The sequence below is a fragment of the Melozone crissalis genome, unplaced genomic scaffold (assembly GCF_028551555.1).
Source record: "Melozone crissalis strain CALT ecotype California unplaced genomic scaffold, PUWL_Pcris_2 ptg000004l_1, whole genome shotgun sequence".
Lineage (NCBI taxonomy): Eukaryota > Metazoa > Chordata > Aves > Passeriformes > Passerellidae > Melozone > Melozone crissalis.
The window spans coordinates 7,087,311-7,105,168 of record NW_026535782.1 but is presented as its reverse complement, the minus strand read 5'-3'; the positions used below and the strand labels follow the sequence as shown (position 1 = coordinate 7,105,168).

Here is a 17,858-nt window from a genome sequence, read left to right as displayed (position 1 = left end):
AACTCTGTAGAAAAAATTCCCCAAGATTTTAAGCAGTCATAGGTGAGACCCTCTCACCTGCAGAGGCTTAGACTCAATTTGCACCCCTCCAGCTCTGACCCCACCTGATGGCTGGAAACTCTCCAGGAAAGAACCAGCCCCCGCAAAAGATGAGAACCCAAGTGCTGTTTAGTTCCCCTTCCTGATATCCCACTCTCCTCCTCACTGGCCTGACAGACATTATTCTTTCTCACCACACTGAGCAATTAAGAGTGTCATCAGTGATTTCTTATTTTCCTTTGATCTGGTGGCTGTGCTCCATCTCACACCTTCTGTATGGCCCATTTTCACCACAGCCATCTCTCTGCTTATTGCAGACTGCTCCCAATAACAAGGTCTGGATTAACTTTTAGATACCACCATGTTTTATTCACGGTTCATTTCTGCACTATTTTCATTTATAGCAAATCTTTGCAATCCACATAACCTTTCAACCTTTTTTTTTTGGGTCTCCAATCTGTGGCACAAGGCATATTGACTAGCCTGTGGCAGCTTAACTCTTATTGACAGACTCCAAAGAATCCAATTTACAGAACTGGTTCCTCTGCCCTTAAAGTAAAGGTGAATAAACAGATCTAAAGGGCATCATATCTCTTACTCTATGTTTGAATCCATCAGTAATATATTTCACTGAGGTTGTTCATGTTGCTGTATCAGGCAGCACCTAACCAGGTGACCTTTTACACTTTAATTTTGTGTCTTTTCAAGATTGATTACATTGTGAACTTGGAATTGGTTCACATTTCTATATTCCCTGTCTTTCACCTAAGAGGAAGACACTTCCTTATTGCTACAAATACAGTCCAATATTGAATAATATGTGCCTTCTGGGTTTTGCCAAGGGAGCAAAGCTACAGCAAAAACCAATCCCTCCCCTTACTATTCTATTGTGCTTTATAGAAAAAAAATTAATTGGTCATTGGTTGGTATGTGATTTCCTGATGTGATCTCAAAATAAATGCTAGAGACAACAAAAATGTACAGTTATACAGAATGATGCATATTAAACATTAACAGTTGGATTAAAATGGAATTTTTACAAGATTATTAGAAATGTTCAACAAAAGAAAAACTGTTGAGACCTGTTGTACTCCAAGAGCTGTCTGGGCAAATAATACATTAAAACAAACAAACAAACAAACCAGTAGTGCTATTTAGGGAACTTACCCCAGCAATCATTAATGAATGATTTAAAAACAGCATCACTGCCCTGACTTCATTTCATTACTTGGCTCTACACATGAACAAATTGAACGAGATGCATTTATCTGACTCAACAGCTACACTGTGTATGTACCACATATAAGGCAAAGACATTTTCACAAGATTTCTCCTGCATGGCCCTGCAGTGAAATTAACACTGGACTGGTGACCTGAAAGTTATTACTAAGGCAACAGATAGAAATCAAACAGTGCTATGAACTCATTACAGGCAAAAGGGAGAGCAGAAATCAATCAAAAGCAGAAAAATGTGGAAAAATTTCTTCAAAGTGACAGTCTTTCAACAGGCTTTCACAGCCTGAAGAACTATAGGAACAGATACTACCACCTAGCACTGGGAAAACCACAGTAAGGTAAAACAAAGAGTACAATCAGAAGACTGAGTTATTAACAATGTTTTAATATAAATGTCAAACCTTCTGACTGGTTTTTCACAGATTTCATTCATGAAAAACTGGGGGTAAAATCGTGCACTTAGTCTCTGCTGATCAGGCAACATTAAAAATAAAACACATGCCAAATGAGAAGATGAATAGCAGGATTTCTTTTACAGTAATTTGGTATGTTAACTCCTATACAGTTCTTTGAATACGTATTGTTGAACATGTCATAAAAATAAATCTTGATTTTCAAATGCAGCTATTACAAGCCTTTATATTAGTAACAGTCAACACAAAATTTACAAAGAATTTACTTCTGTGAAAGCATTACACTGAAAAATACCAATTTATTAAAGGCATTTAACTCAGGGTTTTGTTGAAGATTTTTATTTTTTTGAAATTGAAGTATCAGTTAATACTCAGATCCTTTTTAATACACCTACAAATAATTTTAAAAATTATTAACCAACCCATCAGTAGACGGATCCAGACTGTGGCAAATCATTTGCAGCTGTCACACCATGAGGTTTACTTTTATTTACTTTACTATCATGCTATTCCAGTCTTTAGTATATATTATTCTAACCAGTAACCCAGGATAGAACTCAAAAAGGAGAGTAAATAAGGAAAGTATTTCATATGGTCATTCTTCAACTCATGGATTTAAAGGTCCAAATTTGGGGTGAAAAAACCCAAACAACACAAAACTCCCACAACTAAGCAGATGTTTAGCGCCAGACAAATAAGAAACCCAGTAATACTTAGAAGATTTATGAAATGAAAAAAAAATCCAGTGCTTCAAAACAGAATGAGAGTCTATGGTTAAGAGCCCCTTACAATGCCTCACATCAGCACCCTGAACCTGCCTCCTGTGCAAATTCAGAAGGTTCTTCATTGTTTGTTTTTCAACCTGACAAAAATGATAATGCAAATAAATCCACCTCAATGTCATTTAATGTTTTCAGCAGTCTAGGATTTTTTAAGTTTAGGTCTTAGGTGGGGGCTGTGTTTGGTTTTCTACTTTCTTAACAATAAATGGTTAGATTATGAGAATTATCAGAAGATGTGGGCTATCAAAATTTAATATAAAGGAAATTAGTCTTTACATATAAACTTAAATTAATCTGCTTTGTATGTCTACTAATCTCAACACCAAATCCCCCAAGTATGTTATTTCCAATATTTCTCTACTGTTTTAACAGTCTAAGCAATTAGAAACTACAATTGTGTCCCACTTCCCTCAATGTACTCAATATAGCACTTCTAAGCACTGAACTGCATTCCAATAATCATTCTACATTTTCCTTCATTTCATCCCATTAGTCCCATTACATAGCAGCTTGAAATACTTCCTTGATCTTCCAATAAACCTTCAAAACTTTTACATCTGAATTACCTATCCTTTGATCTCCAACAGTTAGAATGAGGATGTACCTGTAAAAACCATCTTCCAAAACCTCTGGTTAATTTGACCAACAAGGCAAGCAGCTTAAGCAGGATATGTATTTTATAGCTTTAATCCAGTTAACTACTCCATCATGATTCACTGCCTTGTTTTGCATCTTTCTTTTTTAGTTTTAAATGGCATAAAGATGTGATTTTTCCTTTTCTATTCAAAAGGAAGAAGAACACAAAATGCACAGAGAAATGGCATTCTTATGAAGGAATCTTGAAGATCAATGTATGGCATTGGCCAAATCAAATTTCAACTTTTAACTTCTCTGCTTTATGGCAAATTACAAATCTATACTCTTAAACTAACTTTTAAGCTACAGAAGAAAATGGCTTTGATATAATTTTTGATTTTTAGTGGAAATTTGGCATAGTGTGGACTTATTTCTAGCAATGCTGACACACAGGTGACTTGTTTTTAATACAAATGCAGTTCCTTACTTGTATCCAAACTACCCTCTCACAATTATTTCAACTGATGAAGTACAGCCTTTGGAGCTAAATCATTAAGCCCATAAGTTTTTCAGGGTTTGCAAGCCACCCTATAAGCACACACAAGAACATTTAAGAAAAACACTTCAATTTTTAAACAAAAATTTTAAAACATATGAGTTCGTTTTAAAACACAGTAAATGATACAGAAACTTCAGCAATGTGACTGCCCAAAAAATGTTCAAGTTTACTGAACTGCCTTCTGCAGCCTGCCTCCACCCAGGTCACTCAGTCATGCAGCTTGTGGCTAAGTACAAAACCAGAACGAAGGCTAAGCCCTAAATACTGCTCAGGGCTCTTGCACAGCTCTGGAGCCATACTGGCTGCCCAGCAGACTCACCCAGCTGTTTTCTCTTCCCATCCCTCTCTCTGACTCTAAACTCCAAGTCACCACTACCTGCACTGCATCCTGCCTGTGGAACAAAAGAGTTATTTCTTTCCTCTCAGGCCTGCTGCAGGGTTCCTTAACCAGCTGATCTTGTGTTGGCTGGTTTGGTTTTCATTAATGGATGAAGCCACTGGAATCCTGTCATCAACAGATTTATGTTTCAGCCACTTCCTAGCAGATTGACTAAGGCACACTCCCCTTACTAGGTGGTATTCCCTTCCCACATCAGCATTTACTAATGATTGAGAAGAAGGGAGAACATCACAGCAAGGTCCAGAGAAACTGTGTGTGGGCTACTCCCTGGCCTGCACTGATGGAGAGGTGCAGGCAAACAAAGAGGGAATGGAAGGGGTTGGCTCTGCCAAGTCACAGCTGCTGTAAATACTGCCCAGGGCTCTTGCTGAGAGCAAGTGATGAAAGGGAATTTCACCTTTCTTGTTACCCACACAACCAGCATCTCAGCTGCTGACAAGAACTGCTTCTGCCCAGCCTAAGACTCTGTACTTCCACCTCCAAATCTGAGTTTGTCCTTGGTCACAGTTCCAAAGTCACTGCTATAGGTTGTGTGATAATTTTTCACACTTAATGGACAGATTTTCACAAACAAACTAATTATTCAGTTCAGACCTGCCATTTAACTGGGGGAAAAGTAATTAAAATTTAATAATAATTCTAATAATGATAATCGTCATCATCTCCATCACCTATGTTACAGGGCTTGGAAAACTACTGTATAAGCCTGTTTATACACAAACTTGTGTCCAATGTGTACAACTTGGAGGCCATCAGATGTTTGAAGTTGGGGATTTTTAAATATATTTTATTTTCAATGCACTCTACTTTAAAAGAAACAAGCTCAGCTGTGATACCAGTACACTGCCTATGGAAAAGTGGTTGCTGAAAATGCAGAACTTTCAAAAAGCCTGAGTCAGAATCTCATTTTCCTTTTCAAGTACTGTGAGACTGATATAAGCAGTTTCCATAAACTCTCGTTTAGAATGTTTTACAGTGAGTAATATGAAATTATTTTGCTGATCAACTACAATTTATTCTTCTCAAGAGTTGTTATAAATTAATCCCATTATTTCTGTATAACACATACAACAGAGACAGTTGGTGCAATGGGACACTCACCTCACCTAGTGTGTTTGACTAGACTAGACTTTGGTTTAGTTGTTCTTCCAAAAATACCTGCAGTCTATATAAAAAGCATCTACATGCCACTGAAGTATTTTACATGATGAGTTTGCACACAGCACTACGTAAAACATCTTGCAATATGAACGAAGGCTAAAATGGTAAAATGAAGGGTCACTTCTCAAAAAAATGTTATTGAAAGAATTTATGAAAACCTACCAACAAAATCTCTAATGGATTATTATCTCAAAAGCAAGTGGATGTTCAACGTAGAAATTCTTTTTGTTTTATTAAACATCTCCTAAAGCCTAAGAGGAAAATGCAAAAACTAAAAGAAAGATATAAACTGGACAGTATCCACAACAAAATACTGAAGGATGAAAACCTAACCAGGCAGCAGCCTTAATGTCATGGAGTGATCAGAGAAAATTTGACTTGTCAATTACCAAATCTTCCCAATTATCCTGACAATTCTACAAAGTTTTTATCTGGAAAGAACATTAATGCAATAGTGCCTCCTTTAGGCAGACTTAAAGCCCAGTTGGATCTGAGAATACTCAAGAAAAACTGAGGTGACAAGTTACTGGCCATCCAAAAGTAAATGCCACATGGCAATCTGCTTGGGAGTTACTGTGCCCAGTTTGAATTTAAGTCAAGAGTACAATAAAAGGTAATCTCCTTCAGTAACTGCTGGGCAACTTGGATGACATTTAGCATTGTGCCAGATCGGGATTTTGTTTTGTCTGATCGGTTGTTCCTAATACAGTATGGTACTTTCTGGATTTTGTTTTAAAATGCACAGCCAGAGAACACAATAAAAACCTATACAACCTTGAAAGTCAATGCCTGAATACAAATCACAAAAAAAATGTGAATCACCATTACTTTTAGCCAGTAGAACTTTGTTTCCAGATCTCAGCATCTATTTTCCAATATTCAAAACAACAAGCAATGCTCTAGGAAAACCTCATTTCAATGACCAGCTTATTAATTATAAATCTGTCATAACCCATAAATACATTCAGTTGTTCATTATAAATCTCTACATTGCCGCTGAATAATACAGAATATTATTATATTCTATGATAATAGAGAATATTATTCTATAATAAATTAATTCTCATTTATTATAGAGCTATAAATCTATATGCTGAAAGAGTGGAGGAGGTTGCTACTACTTGTGCAGTAATTCACAAAATAAGGTATTTATTCAATGATCTTTAAAAAATGAAAAGTTTATCCGCAGCCAGATATGTCAGATTTTGTCCAATGTTCCCTCTTCAGTATTTCATTTTGAAGAAGTTAAGAAACTTCTAAACTTCTGGAATTTAAAGATGAGTTTCTGAGTCTTGACTTTCCCCAACCCCTCTGGGGATTCAGCTGCACACTCCTGTTAAGCTGAAGCACCAGGTTGGTTCTGAGGCTGCAGCTTGCAGGTGTCAGCTCTGAAGCTGCTGCACAACAGAGCTGGCAATTAAACCTGCCAGGAAATGGGCTTTTCATTAAACTCCTCTCTGGTCTCCATTCAACTCCAGAAGTATCCTGACTTCTTTCCCAGTCCCACTCCTATTTTCTTGCAGGCTCTCATTCACATTCAGTACAATTTTTTTTTTTTTTACTTTTTGTATTAATTTTTCTAATATTCTGATCTTCAAACCCTAGATTTCCACTTGTTACATAACCTCCTCTTGTCTTCTTTTGTATTTTTCTTCTATTATCCAGCTTCTTTTTCCGCTCATTATTCTGAGCTTTTTTCCTTCTCCATAGAGTATTTTATTCCCCTTCTTATTTCTTGCCAGCTGAAAAAAGATGATTCTTTTTATCATTCATTTTCTGGTTCTTTCATTTGCTTGCATAAATTAAAAAAGCAACACTGTTAGAGCTCAAAAGCATCTGAGGACCAAATCCAAGCAGCAATACATTTTATATGTGGATTCACTTAACTTCTAGGAAGTGCAAAGATATCTCAGAAATAAAAAAATTATTTTATTAAATAGGAATAACAGATCATATACACCTGCAAAATAGCTTAGCAGAAATGCTGAAGGCCATATGCTCTCCCTGTTGACACATTATACCACTTTTCTGCTGCAGGAAGCTCGGCTAACTCAATGTGAAAAGATAATGGCAAATTACAAAATTAGCACCACATCAAACTTAGTGTTTCAACTGCAGAACAAAGTATCCTGTCTGGCTTTCATCACATCCCCTTAAAGTATTGTGAGAGTAAGAATTATCAAGATGATGCAGCTGTCTCTTCAATCTTATCTCAGATTTATAGTCTTGAGGGCACAAGCAGCCTTTGGGAACACACAAAAAGCCTCTCAAAGACCAGCAGAGTCTCCAGTGTAGGTCACACCACCTGCAAGCAATTCTGTCAAGACAATACTGAACTCCCTCCAATTATGGCTAAATTACTCCCTACTATTCAAGAGAACTTGGGATTCTTTTCCAAAATCTTTCTTCCCCATAGTTTGGAAGTATTTTAACTGCCATGAGGCTGCACATTACCAGAAATGTTTTCAGAAGTCCTGGTTCTGCAGGAACATGAGCACAGAGATAAAACATCCATTGATGGTTATCACTATACAATGTGGAACAGTTCAAACCCTTTAAGGCCCCTCTTCCTCCCACCCTCCAAAAATGGAACTTCAATTTATTTTTTTTTTACCTCAAAATGGTCCTCTTCCCCCAGGTTTTAACTATGGGCAACTTTGGGCTTGAAAATATCTTAACTTCACAGATTTAACCAAATTCTGGGATATATTACTATTAAAAAACTGATTTGTAATAACCACCCCCCTGGAATAACTTCCTTCACAAGGCCTTTCTCAGTCTCCTGCCAACCAGACTTGGGCTCCAGTCGAGGCTTGAAACAATGAGCTTCTGTTTTCAAGATGAGAAAACACTAGAATGATAACAAACTGAGAAGTTAAACCATTTCAGACCTGCTCATACCAGTGTGAGAGATGCTTGTCTAAAATGGAATGACTTTAACAGGTCAGTTAAGCTGGTGAAAGCCATGACAAAAAGGAAACATTTGTTCTGCGTCAGGCACTGCATCAGGCAGCAGTGATACCTTGTTCTTAGGGGGAAAAAAAGGAATCAAAGTAATAGGTCACTGAGCTTTATTCTTTTGCTGACTAAATTTATCATGCTAGATTTTTTTCCTGTGACAGTCACAACCTCCTTAGCCTATTTTTACATTTTGCTTCTCTTTTAGATCTACCTCCTCAATGCAGATGTTGCTCCACATGCTGTTCTCACCAATTCAGTAACATCCTGTTCCTGATGAGTTTCTGGTTCCTCTTGGCTGGTTTTATACACATTCATGTGTATAAAAAATGTGATTCAAATATGATATGAAACTATTTCTGTGCAAAAACTAGATCAGTTTATTACACAATAAAAAGTGCTGAGCACAGCCTTCAACAATTCTTACAGCAATTCCTCTGGTTTTCCTTGCCCCATCCTCAAGAGAACTCCAACTACACATGGACTTCATTGCTCTCACTGGCTCCACTACTGATATTCAGTTTTTAACCAGAGAATTTATACCAGATTACTGAATTATTAAGCATGGAAGCTCTAGATTTTTATTGTTATCTCCCTGTGTTTCTTGCAGGTAATTTTTGCTTTTTAGCATCTCTTCTTCTATGGGTACACTCAGTGACTATTTTTAGACCTCTGCAAATTTCCTCTAACACCTATAATTTTTGCTTCAATCTTTTCTTTTCTAAAATTGATTAATTACTCAGTAAAGCATATACTGGGCAAGTATTAAATCATTCTACAACTGTGGCATTTTTCATGTTTTCATGTCCCTTTGTGATTTGATTATGGGAGTTTAAATGAGCGTTTCAGACACACACAAATTCACTCTGATGGCCTCACTTTTCTTGCAGTAAAATACAAGATTAAACAAATTATTTTATAGCAGAAAGAGCAGAAACTCTCAAGCCAGAAGATTAGAACAAGTTAAGGCTTGTCATAGATGCTGCCCTGTTAATTGTTCAGAGGGCAACCAGAGGCCAAATTCTCTGCCACAGAAAGCCAGGCAATGTGGTATTCACATATCTTCTGAACAGAGAGAGACATAACTGTCCCAGAAAAATCCTGGGAAGCTGTGAGGAGCTGTAGGAAACTTAGAAGAATTCAAACAATTATTATCTCCCTTTCTGTAACCATTGTTTATAGATATGATTCTCCAGAGTGTGTGATTCCTAATTCACCAATAGTGTGAGAGAAGATTGGTAAAAGCCAAACAGGTCTTAAGACCACCATTGTTTCTGTAAGAACTATGATTTCTAATAATAAAGTGTTTTTTCATGCCTTCTGATGATGGAGTCTCTACCACTTTCTCTGTCCCTGATACCCCTTCAGTGATAAGGCAACTGCAAGTTGGGGTCATCGGCCTCTTCTTCTATGGCCTAAAAAGGGCCAACAAACCAAAAACAAGGATTTACAGTAGCACCAAAGGTACAGTGAACATCCACTGTCAAAATACCTGTCATGTCTGTTTTTGAGAAACCACTGAAGCAAAGTCCACACAACACTGGACCCTCCAACCATAACCAATGCCTGCTTTCATGCTGCAAGAGAACTGCAATCCCAGAATGGCACAACTAAACATTATGAGGAGAAAAGTAGTGCTTAGAGAGTTAATACAACCTGACAGTTCCTTAGGGTACCATCTAATTACAGCATTAAAAGGCATTTACCAATTTTTATGTAAGCAACCCATCAACAGACAGCTGCTTACTTGTATTTGAAAAAATGTCCTTTCACAGGAGAATGTTTGTCTTGCATACCTGATAACTAAAAATTTAGTTATAATGGAATATTAAAACAGACTGGATATTGCAAATGGTTGACAATCCAGTCCTTTAGCAACAGTGCCTTCATGTGTTTATTATAGGCATTTTATTATTTTAAAGCTAAGATTCAACCACGTTTTATAGTTGTAATTCTGTCCTCCTACACATCCACAAGTAAATTAGGTCAATTCCAAACTATTTGTAAAACCTCCTACACAGAAAGCAGTTTGAGATTTTAAAACATAGTAAGTTTAAAATAAACAAAGTCAACCTACCAGCGTCACAAGCCTAGTGAACTGTCAATTTTTTGTTCTAGCCTAATAGGGCATCCCAAAGTATTATGAACCATACTGTGAGAATGACTGTCCTTGGCCAGAGATTGCATGCATACCACATTTCATAACATTTTAATAATGTTTATTATGTAAGTTTCCCTAATTAACTTCTAAATGTATTTCTACATTTGGCATCTGTAACATCCTGTGGCAATGAGTTCCAATATGTAATTATGTGTTGCATGAAAAAACGCTTATTTTAAACCTACTGCTGGGTAAGAGCTAGGAGTCCCAAAAATGTGTTAGAAGAAATGATGAATAATCATGCTCTCCCCATCCTCTCCATAACATTAGTAGCTTTATATACCTCTTGTATTTCTTCTGACCTCATTTCTTTTTCCAAGCTGCAGAGTTCTAATAATCTTGTTCAAACACAGGTATCTCTTTCCCCACACATAACCTGGTTTGCTCTCATTAAAAGAAAGGACATCTGCAATTGTTTGTAATATTCCAGATGGGCCATGGATATCATCATGATGTTTGTATAGAACAGCAATGCAATTGCAAGCCCTCTTTTTTGAGTAGCAACAATTTAGACTGCCATGCATGTTAGTTACCCAGTTCCCTCCTGCAGGCATTATTGAATAACATTGTATAGGTAATTCACTTGCCATTCCACTAATTTTTTATCTTCCATTATCTTCCCACAACTGTTCACGCTCACAGATTTGGGGGATCTTTATATTGTGGATGCTGTATGAATATAAGCTGCTGCTTTGTTGTTTAGCTGCTTTCACAGATTTATTAAAGCAGCAAAGATCTTCATATAGATCATTGTAGGAGTCTATTCTTGGTTTGTGATAACTGATCTTCTATTCTCATCCTTTTTTCTCCTATCTTAAATAGTTATTTACGTGACAGGACTTCTCACTCTTATGACTATATGATTTCTTCAAGAAACTTTGGCTGCTGCTGTCATGGTTGCTTAAGATGGTTAATTCATGTGGGATTTACAGTTCTAACACAACCATGAACTCACATCCAAGCAAGCCATAATCTGTCTACAACAATCACGTTGGCTCTTCTTTGTTGTTTTATGTTGTATGTGTACATGTTCATTTTTCATATTTATTAACACATCTTATTTGATTCTATGAAGTTTTAATTTTTATAGAGACCAAAATAAAACTTTTTTGGCTGTAGCTTCTTGTAAATTATGCTACATTTCCAAACTCAGTGATTACAGATGCAAATTACTCGAGACCTGTTGAGTGTACCCTGATTAATTTATTTTTTAATCAGCTTGCTCTAGATGTTTTCCCCTAATACTTGAGTGTCAAGCAGACCACCAGAGACATCTTAAGTAGGCACTAGTGCAAAAAGCTTAATATGCCCTGTATAATTAACATGAATGCAAAAAGTGTCTTTGTGAGATTTGGTGCTAAACACTTCTCTTCTGCTAGTGTACTCCCAATGTCTTGATCCTTTCTGGGCCTGGAGATTGTTAGGTTTCTTGCTTCTGATGTGTCTGAAAAATTTATCAAAGCTCTTTCTGTGCCTTTCTTCTGGCTTTCACACATAACTTACCAGTTTTGTGTCCAAGTGTTTCCCACACTGGCTTACAAGTCCTACTTTATGAAGTCTTTCTTTACCTGTTACAGATTTCCCTCCTGTGCAGTTTAATGATACTGAGTCTGGGGCATTTTTTCTTCCAGTATGACAGATGGCAGTGTTTACTCTAACATTTAATATGGTAACTCTTGATACCACTAAAAGCCTTATCCTTTAAGCTGTTTCTTTTAACAATTTCCAAACATGCATGCATGCTTAGGCATAGTTTTCTCTTTAAAATATTATGGCAACATATTTTATACTTGCTCTTAAAACAATATGGCAACCATATTCATTATGATTAGTCATGTAGGGCAGCCCAACAATAATTTCATCTTAAACAAGGTCTTGCACATTGCGTATTTGTCAAGAGCTACTCCTGTGATGAGCTGACAGCTTGTCAGAAAACTCAATACATCATTCTTCACTTCCGCATTTACCGAGTCTTTATACTCATAACAAAACCATGAAAAAGCAGGAAATGTTTCTTTCCTCAGCATCCTTTAGCATTCAGAAATGTTCCACCTCATTAATATGGTTAATCTAACCCTCACCTTGCTGTGATCTATTTGCACACATATTCAAACCATAACTGTGCTTTCTTGTCCAGACATACATAGCCTTGACCATAAACCCTAACACAATAATGCATCTGCCAGAACACAGTTTGTATTCTCATGTCTATAAAAATGGCAAGTTTACCCCTATATCAACATCCTCTAGTACCAATTTACTGTGTTGCCAAGTATGCCAACATCTGGATTACAAACCAGCATTCTAGCTCACACTCAATTTTTCACCTTTCAGACTTTGTCCAGAAGACCATCTGTTGTTATAACTGCTAATGGTCTGATTGATTTTTTTTCTGATTCTTTATAAAAAGAAGCAATTGGGAAATACATACATGACGGTGTTAATCCCTGACAGTTGTTGAAACATCTGCAGACCACAACCCACAATTAAGGCTCTTCGAGTTGGAGGGTATGTTAGCATTCTGCAGATCACAGGTCCAGCTTAAAAAAAAAAACAAGACAACAACAAAAGAATACATAATAGTTCTTAAGTGATTGCTATCAAGACAATGTTGCCAGGCATAGCAGATTTGTACCTTAGTTTCAAGCAAACTTGTATTATTTCAATTATTTTTGAACAATATTATCATTTCAGTTCTGTTTTTCTGCACTGTACTACAAAGAGGATTATGAGGAAGCCCAAGCAAAAAATGAAACCACTTTTGTACAGTGTCTACCACTGGTGTGAAATGTACTGAAAGATTGGCTGCACCTGAATGCACTCAAAAGTTACCACAAAATATCACTCTTGTTTCCTTTCTAAAAGCTTCCATTTTTATTGACAGGTTATTTCAGAAATACCATTACTCAGGTCTGGATATTGGAGATAAAGTGTTCTCCTTAGTCCCCAAAAGACCCAATTTCCACAGAGCAGTTGCAGGTGTGGGTACTTGGAAGGTACTGGACAGATTTATTCTGCACAGCTTCAAGGCCAGCAGAGGGAGAGCGAAATTAATTACATTTATTCTATACCTTTGGTAGCAATGGCATGAGGCTGAATATAAGATTCAATGAAGAAAAAAACCACAAAAATTTCTGGCTAACAGAAAAAGCTCTAAGACTTTAGAAGTATTCTATTAAAAAAAATACAGAAAGCTATGGGATAATAGGCAAACATTTAAAATTCCTGACCACAGTATTTACTTGAACTCCTCTCTGCCCAGAGTACTGCTTTCAGTGCTTTTTCACAAGAAAAGTCTGGTGAAAAATTCTGTGTTTTATACATCTTGTCACAACTAGCATACTTAGAATATCTAATCACATTATGGATAAGTCAAAATAGTTACCATCAAAGAAAAAAAATAAAAAAGAGAGAGGGGAAGGGGATCTACATATTTATATTTTCACTGTTTTCTGAGCATACAGAAAATATCAGAAGTATTGATTTAGTAAAAAATTCTATATGAGTCTGTTAGTGAAGAACAATTTACATGCAGAATTTCAGCTTCAGAAATCTGGCAAGCTACAAAGAGCTTCAAGAGTTGGACTCAAGAAGAGGGTTTAGATAACATTTTCTTCATTGAAAGATAATCAGACCTGCCTAACAAAAATTTATTTTCATTTAAAATTATGGTATTTCTAATTCATATCTCAATTGTCTCATCATTTAACTTTGCTCCTTTAATAGCAGAATACAGCCTGACAAATTTTCTAGCTGGTTTCCAAGTAACACTAACATTCAATCAGCACACAGTCCCACATGTCCTGCCATTTAGCCACATCATCACCTTAAAATTCTCCAAGTAAAACCAAGAGACAGATACAGTCAATCCACTGATCTCATAAGGTATTCCCAAGCTAGACACATGACATCACTGGGCTGACAAGGATTCCATACTCAAAGTGATATTTCCTCAGTGGAAAAGCACCAAAGCCAGCTGCTAGCAAGGAGTTAGTCCAGAGCTCAAATTTCAGAAAGAAAAAAGATTTACTAAAACATGTTACCCATGAAGTTTAACTCACAAACAACAGCCCTAGGGCTCCCAGATGCCGTGCCACACGTGAGCATGGAGTCTTGGGAGTTAAAAATCTTATCTGGCAACTGATTCTGCAGCATCTCTTGGAAACCGAGGCTGCTGAATGCCATGGGGAGATCTTCCATTCTTCACAAACTCTGTATAAGATCCCTGAGTTCAAAATCTGTCTTTTTTTTGAAGGGACATTTTGGACAACCTACATCTTCAAGGCCACCATCAATGATCCTGCTCACTGAATAAGCTGGAACGCTGCAGCAGGGACTGTTAGGAAAGGAGGCAGAATAATTTTTAATCATTCCTGAATCACTCAGCTATTTGATAGAGGTTTATAAAACTTTATTCACAATACAGCATTGTGCAAAACAATTGGGAAGAAGGCACTAAAATGAATAGTGAGAAATTAAAGCAGCTGCTCTCAGACAATGGTTTGCAACTCAGAGGGAGTCTTGAACTCTCAACAAAGCTCCATCACACAAATCAGTTTGTGCATCTGAAGTGCAGCCCTGCAGAAATGCTGAGACCATATTGTGAAATTTAGATCTTTATGTCAGAACTTTACATTTAAGACCTTTAGAACATCCAGTCAAGCTAAATTCAGTAAGTACTTGAAAATTTTCTGGCTTCTGAATAATTTTATCAGAAAAATGATGCTAAAAATTATCATACTCCACTAACTGTTTAAAAAGTTTTGCTCCAAACATGTACCATGGCAACCACCACATACCAACAGGCATACACAAAATTAAAGGATTTTCTTTCATAAAATTCACAGCCTTCAGGTTTACAAACCAATAAATGGAATGAAAGAAATAAGAAACTGCTAATCTCTGTATTAAAGGAGCTTTACAAACTCAACTAAAAAGCCCAAAGGACTTTGGCTGTGAGGTAACTGATCTCATAACAGCAAATGAGTGTGAAACTTTTTATTAAAATCATCTAGCTCTGAAACTAGCTATATTATATTTGCATTTGTTTATCAGCACTCCTTCCATCCATATTGTTGAGTTCGTATGCCACCATGTTCTTAAACAACTCCAGGCATAATATGGATTTTAAGAACAGAAAATGTGTTTAAAAAATGAAAACAAAAAAAAAGTTCAGAATTAAATACATTTTCTTCTCAAAATAAGTCTTCTGAAAACTTAAATGGCACTTCAGTAGTTTCTGATAACCCTTAAATATGCTGTCAGTTATGACAACAGAGTAAAATAGCACTAAACATTAAAACCATTACACCTTTAAAAAATGGAACAACTTAACTGCCCATAGAACTAGAAGGAAACAGATGATTTAAACATACAGAGAAACAAACAGATTATTTAAACAAACAGAGAAAAAAAATATTTGGCAATTTTTAGAAAGGACAAAATAGGTATTTGTCCCCAAAAAGTCAGTATTTTTGTTAGTGATATTTCTGCCTTAATTGTTGTTGTTTTCATCTAAGATATTTAGACATATTCCTGATCAGAATCACTTCATTTGAACTTGAGAAAACACCAAGATGCTTGTTTTCCTCCTTCTAATCTGTGAATAAAAATGAAGTCAGAATGATGAGACCTCCTAATGCCTCGATGAATTTAATGAGAATAGATTTGGCTGGACTTTTTGTGCTGTTGTTTCTGATAATTACTTTAACTGCAGTACAATTCTTTCACACATAATATTTACAAGGTTCAAAACATGCTACAGTAAAGGGCAGCTGGAGCTTCCTCTGTGAAAAACAACAACATGAGATAAAGAGCAATGGAAAAACAAGGATACTGCTGAAGGTGACATTACTTCAAGTGGTGATCCACAAAGTGGATTGCTGGGATCCAAGTAGATATTTCATAGCATTATCTGTCTACCAAAATAGAATTCATCCTTATAAGCAAAAAGCAAAAATAGAATTGGGAACTTTAGCTTCACATCCAAAAAAAAAACCTTATTAGCTTACACAGAGCCAAACAGGGAAGGAGAAGCTGTTCTTGTCAAAACATTACTTCTGAAAGTGAGTGATACTCCAAACATTATATTTTATGACTGGTTATCTGAAACTTTTAATGGCAGCTTCCTATATTTTAGCAGTTATCTTTGTTACTAGGCATAACCCACAAGTTAGGTTATGGAAATTATGAATCACCTAGTAAGGCATTTTGATTTTCATCAAAAATGAGCAAAATGGATTGTATGGCAATCATAGGAGCTTGGGTATGATCCACAGCCAACTAAAAGATGAGATGATTTTCAAAGGCAACACAACAAAAACCCTAGTTCTAAAATGAGCTTATGTAACGAAAGCTAAAAAGTAGAAAAATTAGTATTAATGAAGTCTTAATATCTGCTTCTGAAAAAGAACCGCATTCACTTCCAGGAAAAAAGAAATGATAGTATAGACATAAAGCCTAAAAATCCCACAGCAAAGGCAGGCAGACATCTGGTGCCTGAAAACCCTGTGATTCCCCATCCCTCATATTATTAGTAGAATAACTGGACAGATTTCACAGCCAGGAATCTATGGTTAGAGACTGGGCCCTGCCAAAGTCATTTGCAGGTTCAAACATTCTTCTGCCAGCTCATCTAGGTAACAGCTTGTAGCAACAGCTTAAAACCTTATAGGGCTCCTGCCAGCATTTTGTACTCTTTGCATTTCCAAAAAAGGCAGGTTTAGCCAGGCAACAACACAGCCACTCATCAGTTTAGCATCAATTAAGCTAAAGATTCAGCTTAGTTTTCTGGATCTTTCTTGTTCAAATACCCTCTCTTCCACTCAGATAAACCTTCAAGGAACTGGTCTACAGCAGGGACCAAAAAAAGAAAGTTTGGGCCTGTGATCTCAATAACAGTGGACAAATATTGGAATTATTTCTGGATTTCTCTTTCTTATAAAATAACAGCTTCCAGTCCAGCCTTCTCTGCACCATCTGCAGAACCCTCCTGCAGAATCTCCCTTCACCTATGACTCCTACTCTAAAGCACTTCCAGCTAGGTATTATTTCCCATGTATGAATAATATACTAAAACTAATATACTTTTCCTCCCCTTGCCTATTATATGGTTATTTCCTAGAAATATCAACTTCATTAATTTTTCCTTTCTGTAAAATTTAACAAATCAAAAGAAAACAGAATTAGCTTTAAGATCAAAACTGCATCAATTATTCTGTGAAGATACAAACCAATTTTACTTAAGTACCATAGTACCGTGCTCTTCCTCACTATCTTATAATGTTTCCATTAACATTGGAAGAGCTACTCCCAGCACTACACGAAAATCCCTACCTCATGTAACTTGTTAACCCTTTGAGGAAGCATGAGACTTTTTTTTTTAAACAGCACAAATCCCCATCAGCCAAGAAGGATAAAGACTGTCAGCTTGCCCAACAGCTGAGTCTTACCATTTTCCATCTTTCCACAACTACACCGTCCAATGGTGTGCATACAGACTGGAAGAAGTACTCACTGGGAACAGCCCTGCCAAGAAGGACTCCGGGATTCTCCTGGATGAAAAGCTGAGAAG

The 17,858-nt window shown here is 36.6% G+C and overlaps 1 protein-coding gene across 1 annotated transcript in view; it reads right to left on the bottom strand.

Moving 5' to 3' along the window:
* SLC2A13 (solute carrier family 2 member 13) overlaps positions 1-17,858 on the bottom strand; it is a 143,459-nt gene that overhangs the window by 63,407 nt on the left and 62,194 nt on the right. Inside the window, exon 4 of the mRNA XM_054272783.1 lies at positions 12,717-12,825. Coding sequence (XP_054128758.1) covers positions 12,717-12,825 — 109 coding nt within the window. The remainder of the gene's footprint in view (positions 1-12,716; positions 12,826-17,858) is intronic.